The 14,734-nt window shown below is 40.3% G+C and overlaps 1 protein-coding gene across 6 annotated transcripts in view; it reads right to left on the bottom strand.

Annotated features, from left to right (window-relative positions):
* Positions 1 to 14,734, bottom strand: part of cep170aa (centrosomal protein 170Aa) — a 39,030-nt gene that overhangs the window by 9,771 nt on the left and 14,525 nt on the right. For all 6 annotated transcript variants that reach the window (XM_039621666.1, XM_039621668.1, XM_039621667.1 and 3 more), the window contains exons 5-12: positions 13,351 to 13,429; positions 12,793 to 12,851; positions 12,469 to 12,694; positions 10,561 to 10,698; positions 7,120 to 7,293; positions 6,480 to 6,794; positions 1,942 to 2,307; positions 1,411 to 1,700 (exon numbers count right to left, since the gene is read on the bottom strand). In XM_039621666.1, the coding sequence (XP_039477600.1) occupies positions 1,411 to 1,700; positions 1,942 to 2,307; positions 6,480 to 6,794; positions 7,120 to 7,293; positions 10,561 to 10,698; positions 12,469 to 12,694; positions 12,793 to 12,851; positions 13,351 to 13,429 (1,647 nt within the window). The remainder of the gene's footprint in view (positions 1 to 1,410; positions 1,701 to 1,941; positions 2,308 to 6,479; positions 6,795 to 7,119; positions 7,294 to 10,560; positions 10,699 to 12,468; positions 12,695 to 12,792; positions 12,852 to 13,350; positions 13,430 to 14,734) is intronic.

The following is a 14,734-nucleotide window of genomic DNA, read 5'->3' as shown; positions in this document are numbered from 1 at the left end:
GTGAACTAAACAGAAGTAAGTGCTGTTGAAATAAAGCATTAATTGGGTCTGGTTAGTTGAGTACCATGGCGACATAAAAAAAATATCAGACACAAATCACACAGACACACACACACACAGACACACATGCACTATTTACAAAGGAAAAGAGAGCGAAAGGCGGACAGACTGTGAGCAGTGTGCCAATTAGTGTGTCAGCTAATTACAGGAATTAGCATAACAACACTTCCAGTTTTGAATGTAATGTGCCCAGGCTACCACTACCTCGAAATACACCCCACTAATTATATCACAGCTCCTCCTAAGATAACACCTGCATGCAGCACTTGAAGGGACAAGTGCCACACTAAGATGTCATTTAGGAAAGTTAAAATCAGGCCTGTGTGATAACCTTGTAATTTAATAACCCACAGCAACAACCTGACTTCCTAAAAAAGGTTTATGTGCAGCCAATCCCAACTTCTCAATCGGTCAGGTGACAAATAAAAACTACTGGCCATTGTTAGAGTTGCAAACTTTCTTTTCTAGAACTTTCTAACCTTAGCAAGTAAAATTGTCTCTGTAAATTTAACTCTCAGTCATCTCTCTAAGTGCATTTCTTGCCTATTTCCAGTATGTTTTCAGTGACCATGAAAAAGCTCTATGGCACAAGACCAGTGGCAGCAGTAGGAAATTGATGATGGTGGCGCAGCCTCCCTGGAGCATTGTTTAATAAAGCAGGACAGTCCTTGATGGAGTAAGTCTCTCCAGGCAACTACAGAAGCATTAGCTTTACCAATGGGACAGAGAAGATGGGTGGTGGTCAAACAAGGCAACAGAAAGGGGATAGCTTTGTTTTAATGTCAACAACGCCAAGTGCTCTCATAGGACTCACTACCCCTAAAACTGCCAATGAAGCAGGTAATAAACAGACTATTAACCTTGCTCTGGCCTGTTTATGTTGGCTCAGTTACTTTCTGCAGTTACTGCAGAGAGACTTTAAATGATGCTTGTCATTCTAACTGCTACTTTTATGGTCAATGTTTGGTAACGAAAAGCAACAACACACATATTTTTTGCTTTCTTGTGACTTTAGAGGGATCAGAACATAAAAAATTAAGACTCAAACAACAAAATGCAACAAATGTCCTTTAAATAACCCACATTTAAATTTACTATTGTAATTTATTGTATACTATTTCCACAGCACATCTCAGGCGAAAAAAGATTTCAATCTAGGTATTTAAGGCTTTACAGACTTACAGATTGTTTCAGTTTGTTATGTAGAGTTTAGGATTTAGTTTCTGAAAATAACTTTTTTATTACAAACTAGTGGTGATGTTTTTGGCCCAAAAATGTGGGATCCTAAATACATCTCATTTCAAGTACTGTGAAAACCAGGGCAGGATAACAGACATGTTTCCACGCTACCTTGTCTATCATTCGCCTGGCCTCCTCTTCCTCCGGGTTCTTGTTTTCCAGTTCGATGGTGTATGTGCCTTTATCACTGTGGTCGTCTTCTGCCTCCACACCAGCTGTACTTGCACCTCTGCCCACAACTGATGTGTCCTCACTGGGGGTGGTGGGGCTACCAGTCGCCAGCCCGGTACTGGCTGAGCTCCGACCAATACTTGGGTCCTCTGACCTCTGTTTAAGAAGCACTCGGGCAGCTGTGGGGGCACCTACAGTCACTGTAGCTGGTATTGGGGCTGGGACCTTACCTGAAAGGTATACACACAGAGCACAGAAATACAGCTGTTAAAAAAACATAATGGTCACACATACATACAATACTTTTACAGAGGATATATAGTGCCTTTGTGTCCTTTACTTGAATAGCTAAACTCCCAGTATGTCTTATTATATTTAATGGGTATAGTTTTAAACATTTCCTTTGGGAAAGACAAACAAAATCTGGTCATAGAAAGAGTGTAAAAATACATTAAATCTGAGTTTTATTACCTGAGTCTGAGGCTGTTGTGGCCGAGGTGGAAATGCTAAACACCTTGGGGTGAGAAGGAGGCTGAGGACAGAGTCCCTCTCCGCCAACTCCTGCTCCCAGCAGGGGTGCGGTCTGGGAAAATGAATATGACCGGCGCTTGCGAGGGTTTTCCTCATCATAGAACTCGATCATAAAAGCAGTACGAGTCCCAGTTGTTCTGGTCCCACTGACTGTTATGTTCCCCCCTCCTGTTTCTCCAGATCCTCCTGCTCCCACGTGGCTGTGTGACGCTTTTAGGCGTTCCTCTAAAGCATGGCGTCGGTTGGCAAAACGCAGCCCCAGCCCATTCTCTGAGTCGCTCTGGGTGCCATCCTCATGTTTGCTGCCTAAAGGGACAAAAAAAAAAAGAAAAGAATTATTTTAATTGACTATTGACTATATTGACAGTCCACATATTCTCCAGCAAAATATCTTACATTTATATCACAACATATATGCAGAACAATTCCACAGCAACAGACCACAGCTTGTGTAAAAAGACGCAATATAGCAATGCTGTGCATACAGCAGCATGTGCGGCACGTTCTGAAAACAAGCAGTTAAAACAAGAGCCAGGCACACAGAACCACATCCACCTAAAACCACATTCGTGGTCTAAATGAACTATGAACTTTCAGTTGTGACACAAACATTTAATACATAAAACAGACCCTAAATTCACAACCTACCGCATTACTCGAGTTATTCTACATTTGGATCAGTCTGGGTCAAATCATCACGTCCACGCTAATCCAGACATGCCACCCACACCCACCACTATCCCTGCCTACTTCACTGACAGCAAGAGAGGCGAGGGGGAGGGGAGGAGGAAAGCATGGAGAGGGAAGCGAAGTAGAAGAAGGCTGGACTAGAGTGTGTGCGTAGTCTGCGTACGTGTGTATGTGTGTAGAGGGGGTTCAGACTGAAGAAGGAGGGGAAGTAAAAGGCAAAAGAAAAGGGAAGGCTGAACAGAGAGGAAGATTGGGGGATGTGGAAAATGAGGAGGGTGGAGTGGCAAGGAATGAAAACGGATTAAGTGTGACAAAAAGGAAAAAACAGAGACTGAAGAATGCTCAGGATAGGGAAAGTATTGTCATTAGAGCTAACAGAATGTCACACAATCAAAGACCTAACCAGTCACTGGCATTTCACTAGCTGGGAGTCAGTCCATCAGGATATGGGAGAAGCGAAGGGAAGGAAACACCACAGGACTGCTGCTGCACATGATCACACACATTGTATAAACCCAAAGCTCTGTGATATAGTTAATACTTTCTCCAAAATAATACAGGCTCCAAAAGCTTGTTTTTAGGCTGTTTTTCACTTCAGACACAATGTGCAAGTAGTGCTAGTGAACTGCCCTCTGTGAGAAAAGAGGACAAAGAGCCTCAAAGATGCATACATGGTGAGTGGTCTTCAATGGCTTGGCAGGTTCGCTGTGCACAGACTGTGCCTTTGAATCTGTTAATGCTAAATGTGACTTGACCTATAACTTTCTAGATTTATTTCATTGTAATCAGGACTGAGAGTCAAGTTATGGACAGTATTTAATTAAAACTGGAAAGCTGGTAAACATTGGTGGCGTATCAGTATGACGCATTATTTATGTCAACAGTGACATGTGTACTTACAGAAGCTCCACATATGACACGCTTTAGTTTTATAATTACTTCTACTACTTGAATCTACTACTTTTGTTTGTTTTGTCAAGTCTAAGAAAGTCTTTTTTAAAAATGTGAGAGATGGAGATCTAAACAGCAATATACCTTTTGAGATGACCTCTATGCCATCCAAACACTAGGTGTCTCTGTTTTGCTTTGGTCCTGTTGTGCTTTGGTGGATAGCTGGATGAGCTACACCTGGGCCCAGTATGCCCAGCTTTAACAGCTCCCTCCTTCCTGCAGACTGACTGGCTATGCTACAGTGAACTCTTTTAATTTAATTATTTTACTTTTCATACATGCTGCCAGCTACGCATGCATGCATTATAATGCTGACTGTCTGATAAATGCAAGTTCTTTTAAGTTGATCATATTGTTTTCTAAGTTTCTACATCTAGTTGTGTCTTATTCCTTGCTATAGTTTATGAGCCAGACTGTGGAACTCTTTTTAAAAAAAAATCTGCCTTTCACAGGGCGCCAACCTTCATTCAAGTACAATATTAAATTGCAGAGCACCCCTGTAAGTACTTTTTCCACACTGGGATATCACAATGATTCTGCTGCCTAGGGCATAATTCAGAGTCTGTGGCTCATTTGTCACATTCCACCGGTCACCTCCTACAAATGTTCCATCTTTCCAAACTGTTCAGCATTTATTAAAGCATATATTTCATTAACAAGAAGAAAAAAAGAAAACAGTAGCTTGAAGAGATCAGCAGATAAGCAGACAACGAGAGGCAGGTCTTTCATGCTGTGTGTCCGAACAAAGAAGCCCTTGGTAGGGCCAGAAGAGAACAGAGATGTCTGTGAGAGTCCAGTGCTCTATCCCACTCGCCCCACTATGACTCACAGTGGAGATGGCCTCTGCCCGCACACACACACACACACACACACACACAAGTAAACAGACACATACACATACACAGCTGAGCATTTGATACAAGAACGTACTTACTTTACATGTGGACACACTCACACAAGCATGCAAGCAAACACACAACCTCAAACATACACTGAATTGTAATATATGTGAGGATACACTGCAAGTACAACACATACAATTGAATTTAAAGTCCTGAGTATGTGATAGGCTTTAACTATTAGGGAAAATTAATTACATTTCACATGAAACACTTAACTTTTCATCATTAATAAGAAAAATAATTTTGTATTCTTAATAACATCTCAAATCGCACATATTTGGCAATATGCTGATAACAGTGCAACGAAATACTTAAATTTTCATGCACACACGTGGCAGTTCATATTCTAAATAACCAACAGTTTAAAGATATATCCTGTACACAATTTCCTACAGTGATAAAAGAAAGACTTACCTTGATGGTTAGAACTCAAAACCTCATTTGCTTCCTCTCAATTTTCTTGCTGAACCTCTGCCATCCTCTCTGCCTAGCACCTCTATGACACACCCTGAGCACATCTCACAAGCCTCCTCTCACACATGCCGCACTGCTTGTCTGCAGATCAGTGCAGAGCATGATTCCAGCACACACATGCAGCAGACGCAGACCTGGCGAATTTCAGCAACACAAACCAACATGTAAGCAGCACATGCTTCGCACACACCCTCATCAGCACTGAAACGCATGTCTCACACATTCCGCTGCAACCTTCACACACAGACACACAGACAGATGTTCAGCACTAGTGCTTGCTATGTATGTCTGAACGCTCGCCTTCCCTGCCATCATTTGCATCACCTGTTACCATAACAACTAACTCAAAAAAATGCTCCCATCCTTTGCTGCCTCCCTTTCCGCTTCTACTGCAGTGTACACAAGTCTCTCTGTCTCTCTCTCTCTGTCTTGCTTCTCTTTGTTTAGTCACCTTGGCTGCAGTTACTGCAAATACTGCTCTCTCGTCCTGCTTCTTCCCACCTTCCCTCTGTACCTGTCTGCAGATAGCTTTTCATCCAGCTGTCCACTTACCCTCTATCTCCTTGCTCTTCAGCCACATTTTGAAAAGACTGCAGCGTCCAGCAACCCAAAACTCTTAGTAAAATAATAGTCCCATAGCTGAGCCATTCTGACAGCCAATTAACATGCGTGTTGTACTAACTCCATCTAATGAATTACCTTCTCTCCCTTTCACTTCTGCTAATAGATTTCCATTTTCATCAGCTCGCATCTGCTGGTCCCTTCCCTTACACATGCCAGCACTATCATAAATTGGCCTTCATTTAATTGACTCAAGACATGTGCATGGCCTAGCCTAGCATCAAACTCTCTTTAGAGGGAGAGAGCACAAGGCTTAACCTTGCTTGGTTTAATCAATTCTCATAAAAACCCATAGCAGCAGGAGCCGACTCAGCAGCTGGCTGCTTGCAAGTAATGGGGAGAAAGAAACACAGACAACCAAGAAATCTACAGCAATAGTATTTTCAAACCTTACCCCACACATGATACAAAAGAAGAAAAACATTTTTCTGATCATGCAATCAGGCGTTAAATGGCAGGATGTATTCTATGCATGCGAGTATGAGTACTCCTTTCTGCAAACAGGAAAAAGGGGCTGAGCTACACAGCAGCAGAGGAGTAAGCATGGTATTTTCTTCTAGCTGCTAATCTCCCCTGCTTGGCTACCACTGCCAACAACCTCTGGCAGAGAATCAACTCCAACTGCGCATAGTATGGCAATGACAGTATTACACTATTACACTAAGAAAGTGGCATTACAATGACGTTTCTGGTGAAATAACTGATAACTCACAAATAAGGATTATTGCAGGGAGTAAATTGAATTATTTTGTTAGAGGAAGGACAAATAATCAGGGCAACCAGAAAGAGGCACAACAAAACGCACAATCTACAGACATACAGACAATAAACGCACTCTACCTTTCAGTCTTTTCAGATGAACTGGCACATCGCTCTTGATGCTCTTGCTGCTCTTGCTGTCATCCTCTGTCGACTCGCTGCGCACAAGAGTGGGGTCATTCTGGGCTAGCCAATCAGCTACTTTGCTCTCAGATGCCATCATAGCAGCCTGTAGGGTACTCAAGTCCCTTCCTCCTGCACCTCCACTTCCTGCTCCACTCTTCTTGGAGCGAGATCTGTGGTGATCGGGTGTGAACTTTGACACATGGTCTTTAATGGTGACTTTCCCTGGAGACGTGTTGTCAAACTCTATGGTAAAGGAGGCGTGACCTTGAGCTGTGGAGCAGACATACTACTGTGTCAGTCAGTACTAAATATAAGTTTGCTAACTGAAGCACTTTTCTGAAAGACAAAATGCATATAACCAGATTGTGTAATTATACAGTAGTGCATAGACATTTGCTAAAATATACTCAAATAAGCCACTGTCTCTAGCAGAATAACTGCTACTTTGTCTGCACTAGATGCACACTAATCTCTTATTTTTGCCATAAAAGATTTCTCAAAAGTTCAACGTGAATAACATGAAGAATACAAAACATAAATACACCTGCTTTTATCAAGACATATCAAAAATAATTAAACATATACTTCACTTTACCTGTGGTGATGTGACTGGCTGTGCCCTCGGTGTCCTTGGTAGGAATCTCGTGGATGCCGTTACTGGCCATGTGACCCTCCTTGGTGGGGATCTCAAAGTAACTGGAATCATGGGCAGTGGGCGCATGAAGGCCACCCTCTTTAGCTTTCTCCCCTCGATGTGCCTCTTTGCTTTCTAAGTTCAGAAAATACCAAAAGATGTATTAGAAAATAGATCAAATTTGGGTTGGCAATAAATATTTGACATCAGTGGATTAAAATAAAACCACCTAACCAACCAACCAACCTGTGAAAATCTTAGCCAAAATTAGATGGTGAGATTTTATTTTGGGGTTGTGTTGTGTTACCAGCTTGTGGACACAGCTCAGCACTGTTCCAGCTAATGTTTCTTTGCTCTGCACACATCCTTTTTAAAAGAAAAACACAAAGCTTCCGGTACCAAAGATTTTGTATGTTGCCTAAAGACTCCATATTCTCAGCTTCTATCTGGAGCACAGGAATACACTTAGTCGACACAAATGAATACTAGATTTAATTTTCAAAGGATATGAAAGTGAAAATATTGAAAATCAAGCCATTCAAGACACAGATCAATCCACTCAGGTTTTGTTCTTCACAACAACTTTCTGTTTCTCATTTTCACTTTCTGTCACTCTAAAAAAAAGAAGTAGTGCCGGCATAGCTCTTTAAAACCTGATTTCGGGGTACTGGCAATATGGAGCACTTTTTTTCTCATTTGTCCGTATTAGCAAACAGAGCCTCTGTGAGATCTGAATATGACAAATGATACTTGCAGAAATTAGAAGGGCCATCTGCTTCATGTTGGGGAGCAAACATAGGAACATATGGCAATTGACAAAAAGAAACAAGAAACAGAAACTGTCTGCACAATACAAGAGTGAGCAACAGTGAACACATTTCTAATAAAATATTTATTTTAAATATATCACAGAGCTGCTTAATGACTTCAGAGAGAAAACAGGACATTCCAAAAGGTACAATCTCTTAGTTAAAAGCTGCATTTTCCACTTCACTTTACTTCCCTCAGCTCAGTTAAGCTGATTTTTTTTTTAAATCTTTTTAAAACTATCAGTGGCTGCCAGCATAAGCAGCTCAGCAGTTTTGGAAAGATTTACAACACAGATTTAGGCTGAGAGCAAATATGATGTACTTTAGATCAAATATGTGCAGTGATGCTTAAGATTCAATGACTATGAGAACATAGTAATACCATTCAACTGAGACAGAACACATGGTTCAACTTTCAAACAGCAGTACTACTACACTGTTCACATTTCTTCTCTGTGATCTCTTAGCTTTCAGGGCCTTCTGGTGTTAAAACAAACAGTTTTAAAAAGAGAGACAAAACAATATAAACAGCAATAGTTCTTCCTTTAAAATTCTGATGAACTCAGAAAACTTCCTCTATCCCACTCATGTAAGGAGTGAGTTAGTGTGAACATAAGTCATCTGAGAATCACTTACATTAGTCACTTCTCCAAAGTAAAGAACTCCAATAACAATTTTAATGCTTTTTAACCACTAGGTTCAAACTAACTGCTGAATGTGTTCCAGGATTTCTGTTGGCCTAACATTACAACACCAAACCCCTTTTCATTTCACAGACTTGAGAGTTGAAGAGATTTCACTGACCAGACAGCTCTTAAATGAGCTGCTGGCAATCAAGTGCAAGGTAAAATATTAGATAAATACAAAGCTGACCCAAATTGAAAGCCTTTTACCAGCTTCATTACTCAAAGTGTATGGATGAGAAAGTGATACTTACCAAAGAATTAGAGCGTGGTTGGCTAATGATTGCTGCAGTGTACACTTAGTGTGGTCTGTTTGGACGCTGTGTGTCAAAAGTTGGGTGTGTGTGTGTGTGTGTGTGTGTGTGTGTTGGGAGGAAAGGGGGGAGCTGGTGCAATGGTGTAACCCAATCAGCTTGAGCAACAATACATGAGGAGGGGAGGGGAGGGGAGGGGACTGTGACAGCACAGCCTATTCAGAGGCAAAGATAAAAAGACACACACTAAATTGAACTGAAGTACACATATATGCTACAAAGCACACAACCAAACAGAATCGCTTCCTACTCCCAAACCTCTCTTTCTCGCTTTCACTTCCTCCTAACTGTCATATCTGAAACAAATGACCTATTAGAGGAAATACACATGGAGGTAAAGCCACACCACTTAAAATGAAATGTCCACTGATAACATACTGATAAATATGCCGCTTCAAAATCCAACGTTTCAACATTCATCTTTTAAAAGCCAATGCTGCGGAGGGTAAATGCCTTTTACTCACCCGCTTCCATAACTGAAGTAGCCAATCTCATTTGGCTGATCTTCTGGAAACGTTTTTTTTTTCCGTTTGGTTTCAAATCAACCCTCCACGCTTTCGCAGATTTACTCCAAACTGACAAGCTTTTCTAATCTCACTTCACCACAAAAATACGACACCAAAATCCACAGAGTGATGAGAATCATAGAGAACAGAAAGCACCTATAACTGACTGTTAAAAGAGGTAAAACAAAAAACAAACAAACAAACAAAAAACCCCCCAAAGTCTTCTTTTACCGACTGGCAAAGATGCTGCCAGACTATCCATCCAGATGTAACGAGAGATTTGAGGATGCTTCAGTCTGCTCCAGTGTTTTTTTGTGTTTGGTTAACCTCCCCCCACTCCTTCTGGTCCACACTAAACCAGCCTGGCACAGACTGATTTTTTTGTATCACTGAGCTGTTCCACTATTCCTCTAATCCTGTTACTCTGACTATCGGCTTCTAGTTAACGTTATTCCCCCCTCAGTCCAATGGTCACTGTCTAATCGCATAGTGCAGGCAAACAGACATACATGCATACATGCTATGAAAAAGGCCTTTGTGTGCACTTGGACTGTCACAAATACAAACACACAGGCTAGCTGGACATCACCCCTTCAACACAAAGAAAGCAAATAAACGGAGCTGGAGGACATTAGGATGACTTAAGCTACTGATTCAACTTAACATAGCATCTTTAATGTGTTAGCTATTTAACAGCAAAGTTTCTATCACAGTACATTGTAACTATACACAATAAACCATAAAACACTTTTATTTTAAATTTTTTGCTTGAACTAAAGCAAATAGAAGCTTCATTTAAATTACTGAAAGTGCATATCCTAATATAGAGTATGAAATTGAACTTCCACGTCATGTGTATTTGTAAAGCAGTTACCAAGTGCTAACAGTAAAAACACCTTTTACAAACCAATGACAACTACACAAAGTTTATTATAATATGTGGAAATCATTTGGCATTCTTACAACTATGTTTTGAAAATATAACACTGTCATTGTACATGTACACTGCTTGGTGTATAACCCAAGAAAGCATATGTTTGCGTTTGATCTCTGAAAGTGTCAAATAATTCAAAATTTCACAGCCTCCTACCTGAAGTGGAGCTGTCATGCTTTTTTGTGGATGTCCTGTTTTCCTGTTTGAAAGAATTCTCATCATCTGCATCCCCATCCCCCCACCAAGACGGCTGGCCATATAGGGGGGTCCCACGAGGCAGTGCTGTAATATCCCCTGGGGCAAATGTTCACACAAAAACATTTTAACAAAGCCTTGCAGTGAGTCTACGTGTTACTCTGTGAAGGCGAGTGTTTATTACTGACTTTACATACTCAGGTCGTATCTAGATAAACAGTTCACTGAATCACGATGCACCAAAATTAACCCAGCTGCTCCTTGCGTATGTCTGTGTTTGTGCTTTAATTCCCCCTAGTCGGGTCTTGCAACACTGACCTATTTTCAAAACTTTAGCCAGCTTGGATGAACACGCATGTGAACATTCAATGTTTTGGGTCCTTTCTCTTTCAGAAATAAATGGTGGATATGAAAGACAAGCTTTCCATTTGCCTCCCTGTTCTTATCAGACTATAAGATAAGGTACTATGCTCCAGTGGTAACTCCTAAACTGAGTAAGGAAGTGAGAGGAAACATCACTGAGTACCGTATCAGAGGACATCTCGTCAACTTCTTAGCATTCTTTCCTCATCTTATGCCTTTTCCCCCCCCATTTAAGTACCCTTCACCCTGTGATGTGTTAGTTTAAACACAGTATATCCAGATAATTATAGATCGTCAGTGCCAAATTGGTTACCGTAAGTAGGGCTGATCTATATAAAAACTACTGAACGTATGTTTACTGTAAATTATAATATGTGGGTGAGGTCTGGTACTGAAGCAATAACACTGTGAGATTGCATCCTCATGAATCACAACATGAGTGTCATTTAAAAACTGAGTGGAAGATCAGGCAAGATACAAAACTGAGTGTATATCGTTACCTGTTTAGGTCCAAATTTATGTCTGTGTCTGTGTATCTTACTGCATTTTACAGACAGCAGAGCTGGGATGTTGGTTTGCATTATTCATTCAATCTGACCCTATTACAGCTTAAGCTGTCTGTAAACCCAAGCCCTCTATGGCCTTGTTTTAACATCTGGAGATTAACCAGAAATACTGCTAGTACCCCAACATGCCCACTGATGTCACTTATTAGGGACACCCTCAGATGTAAGCCGTCTTCATGATAATACTCAGCGCCGGGCAGCAATTTTTCCTGTGACCATGTCCACCCCCTACTGGCCTAACCCTACCACACTTACATTACACAATATTCTTATTTTTAAAAAGGTTTCCTTATTTGGGAAAAAAACATCAACAAAAAAAAACAAAAAACAAAAAAAACAAGACACGAACACTAAACCAGGGGTGGGGAACTCCAGGGCTCAAGGGCTGCTGTCCTGCAGGTTTTAGATATCACCCTGGGTCAACACACCTGAATCAAATGGTTATTTCATTACAACTCCTCTGGATAACTTCAAGACATGTTAAGGAGGTAATTCGGCTGTTTAGATCAGCTGTTTTGGATCAAGGACACACGTAAAACCTGCAGGACACCGGCCATTGAGGCCTGGAGTTCCCCCACCCCTGCACTAAATGACATGAATGTGAAGCCTGAATGTGAATATGAAGCCTGCTCTCTCAGGGTTGAAGAAAGTGAAAAATTCAGTGAACTGCTTTTGAAACTGTGGTATTACATCTAGAGGTTTTAGAGAGTATTTGCAGAGTTATATATCAGAACATACATTTTCTACTTGTTAATATAGCATAAAACCATTACTAAACATTTGTATTGCTTTTGTTGTTATTTCAGTCTCAGGGCTACTTTTGGATCACCACAAAATTAAAATTCCACTGAAGATATCTTTATTCATAAAAGAAATGTGTAAATTAAGGAAACAGCAGACTAAATTACTTTTCCACATTTACTTTTGTTTTGTCTCTTACCTCCTATCCTCTCCTCAGCTTTATGAGTGTCAACAGGTTTGGCAGACGAGTCTTTGGAGGAAGTGACCCCATCCGTGACTTTGCTCTCCCCTGATTTAGTGTGGCTGGGGGATCTATGTGCCTTTGTTGGGGTCTTAGTGGGAGATTTGCTTGTGGCTGTGGTGCTAGCAGTTTCACCAGTCGATGGCTTCTTGCTGAGTTGGAGGCCAATGGTGAACTTTTCATGCTAAAGGGAGAAGAAGAAATTGACACACAAAATGAATAGCCATATATGTAGTACAATACAACTGTGAAACATGACCATGTTAGGGCGAAGGTCCTCACCTTTAGAGCCTCCTCAGGCACAGTGAGTTCTCCTCTCACCACCGTAAACAGGTTGGTATGTGAAACAGAAAGGTTAAGGAAATACGGGCCACCATAGCACAACTATGACATAATTACAGACACTAATGCAAGCCCACAGGTGGGGAAGCACAAAGCAGGTAAGGACCTGCACAACCAGGTTAAAAAAATACAAAGTAAAACTAATTTAAATGATTGTAATATTTTTCCCAATTTTAATTATAAAATAATAATAATAATAATGATAATCTAAAAATGCTAATCTATTGAAAGAAATGATTCATAATTCCCTACGTATTGTTATAGATTGATAAAGGTTATGGGGTGTCAGGCATGAGCTGTTTTGGCTTCTGTGATAGGCCATGACACAAACTGTTTAAGAACTGATACACTACTGCAAGTTGTGAATTCTACTATGTTTATAGGTCACAACACAAGTTTGGCACCTTGGTGAAACTTAAAAATTTTCCTCAGCATGTTTTCTAAATGGGTGACCCTATTGCCGGTTGTGTGAGGGGTGAACAGATTAGTGAAGGATATCATATCCAAACCTCAGCTTGTCCTCTAACTTTAGAGTGATGTACATCTGCTCCTGAATGCGGACATCGTTTACAAAGGTCTGCAAAGAGAGGGTACACAAAGGCAGTAATTTAAAGAAAAATAAAGTAAAAGTAAAATTCCAGTTAAAATATTTGCTTTAGTACTTTAAATACTATGGTTGACATATTTCTTTCTTTATATTTATTTCCTTTTCATCAACAATTAACATTCTAATAATGTTTAATTTTTTTACTTGTGTTTTTTCTTTTTTTTTAATTTACAGCCATTATAAATCACCAAAGCTCACAGTAGAGACAGCTTGCTTGGTCTAACCAACAATTCAACATCTAAAGATATTCAGGTTAATAACATTCAATACAGGACATGACAAAGCTTCAGATTCATAAAGTAAGCTCAAAACAGATGATGTTCAGCATTTTTGCAAAAACAAATACATCACTCAGCCATCTATGTCTCTAGCTTGTTAAGAGGTTAAACTAATGGATGGATAAAATGATTAACCGACTAGCAAAATAGCAACAGATTATTTTTCTAGTGATAAAATAATCAACTTAATATTACAGCTCTAGTCTAAACAGCCTAAACAGTTTACAGTTTTAGGATTATGAAGTTAGGATAAACCAATCCGACAGATTTAAACACCAATAATAAACTTTCATATAGTCAACAGGGCTTTTTATATAGAAACTACAACTGGTCTGGATAGCGTGGATCAAATGCCAAAGCAAATGAAATCCTGTATTTCTTTGTTTTGTTTGGAGTTTTGCTTTCCATTTCTCTCCTTCTCATATCCCCACACAACCCTTTCACCCTTTTTTCTACTGTACAGATCTGGGAAAGATCAGGTTTCACTGGATTGCCAATGAAAATCTATCACACTTGCACTGCTGTTGTAATAAAACATTCCTGTCTTCTCTCCAGTGAGATGAAATCCAAATATTTCAACAACACAGCTATGAAATGACTTCAGAAAGACAGCAAATGGTGACACTGTCCAAACATAGCTTTTTAGACCGTGGCAAACCTCAGTATATCCACTGACTCAGCAGGAGAAAACTTCCTCTAAATCCTGTCAAAGAAGCTGGATGGTTAATGACACAGCAGGAAGCGGCTCTGACTCGGGCTTCCTGTCTGAGAGCTAGAGAGGATGTAAGGGGCATTGTGCATATGTGTCTAATCTGGTGGGCTGTGACTGAGTACGAATCACTACACATGACTAACGCCATGTGGTAGCTGCGTGTAACCAGGTTTTACTGAGTCAAAGAAACAGAGAAACCAAGAATTACAAAAACAAATATAAATGTGTTCCCCACAATTCTCACATGCATCATGTTAACATCAACTATGGTGTTTATTATGTGGT

This window comes from Oreochromis aureus, linkage group 13, assembly GCF_013358895.1.
Source record: "Oreochromis aureus strain Israel breed Guangdong linkage group 13, ZZ_aureus, whole genome shotgun sequence".
Lineage (NCBI taxonomy): Eukaryota > Metazoa > Chordata > Actinopteri > Cichliformes > Cichlidae > Oreochromis > Oreochromis aureus.
Note: the sequence above shows the minus strand (reverse complement) of the source record. Positions and strands in the feature narration are given on the sequence as shown.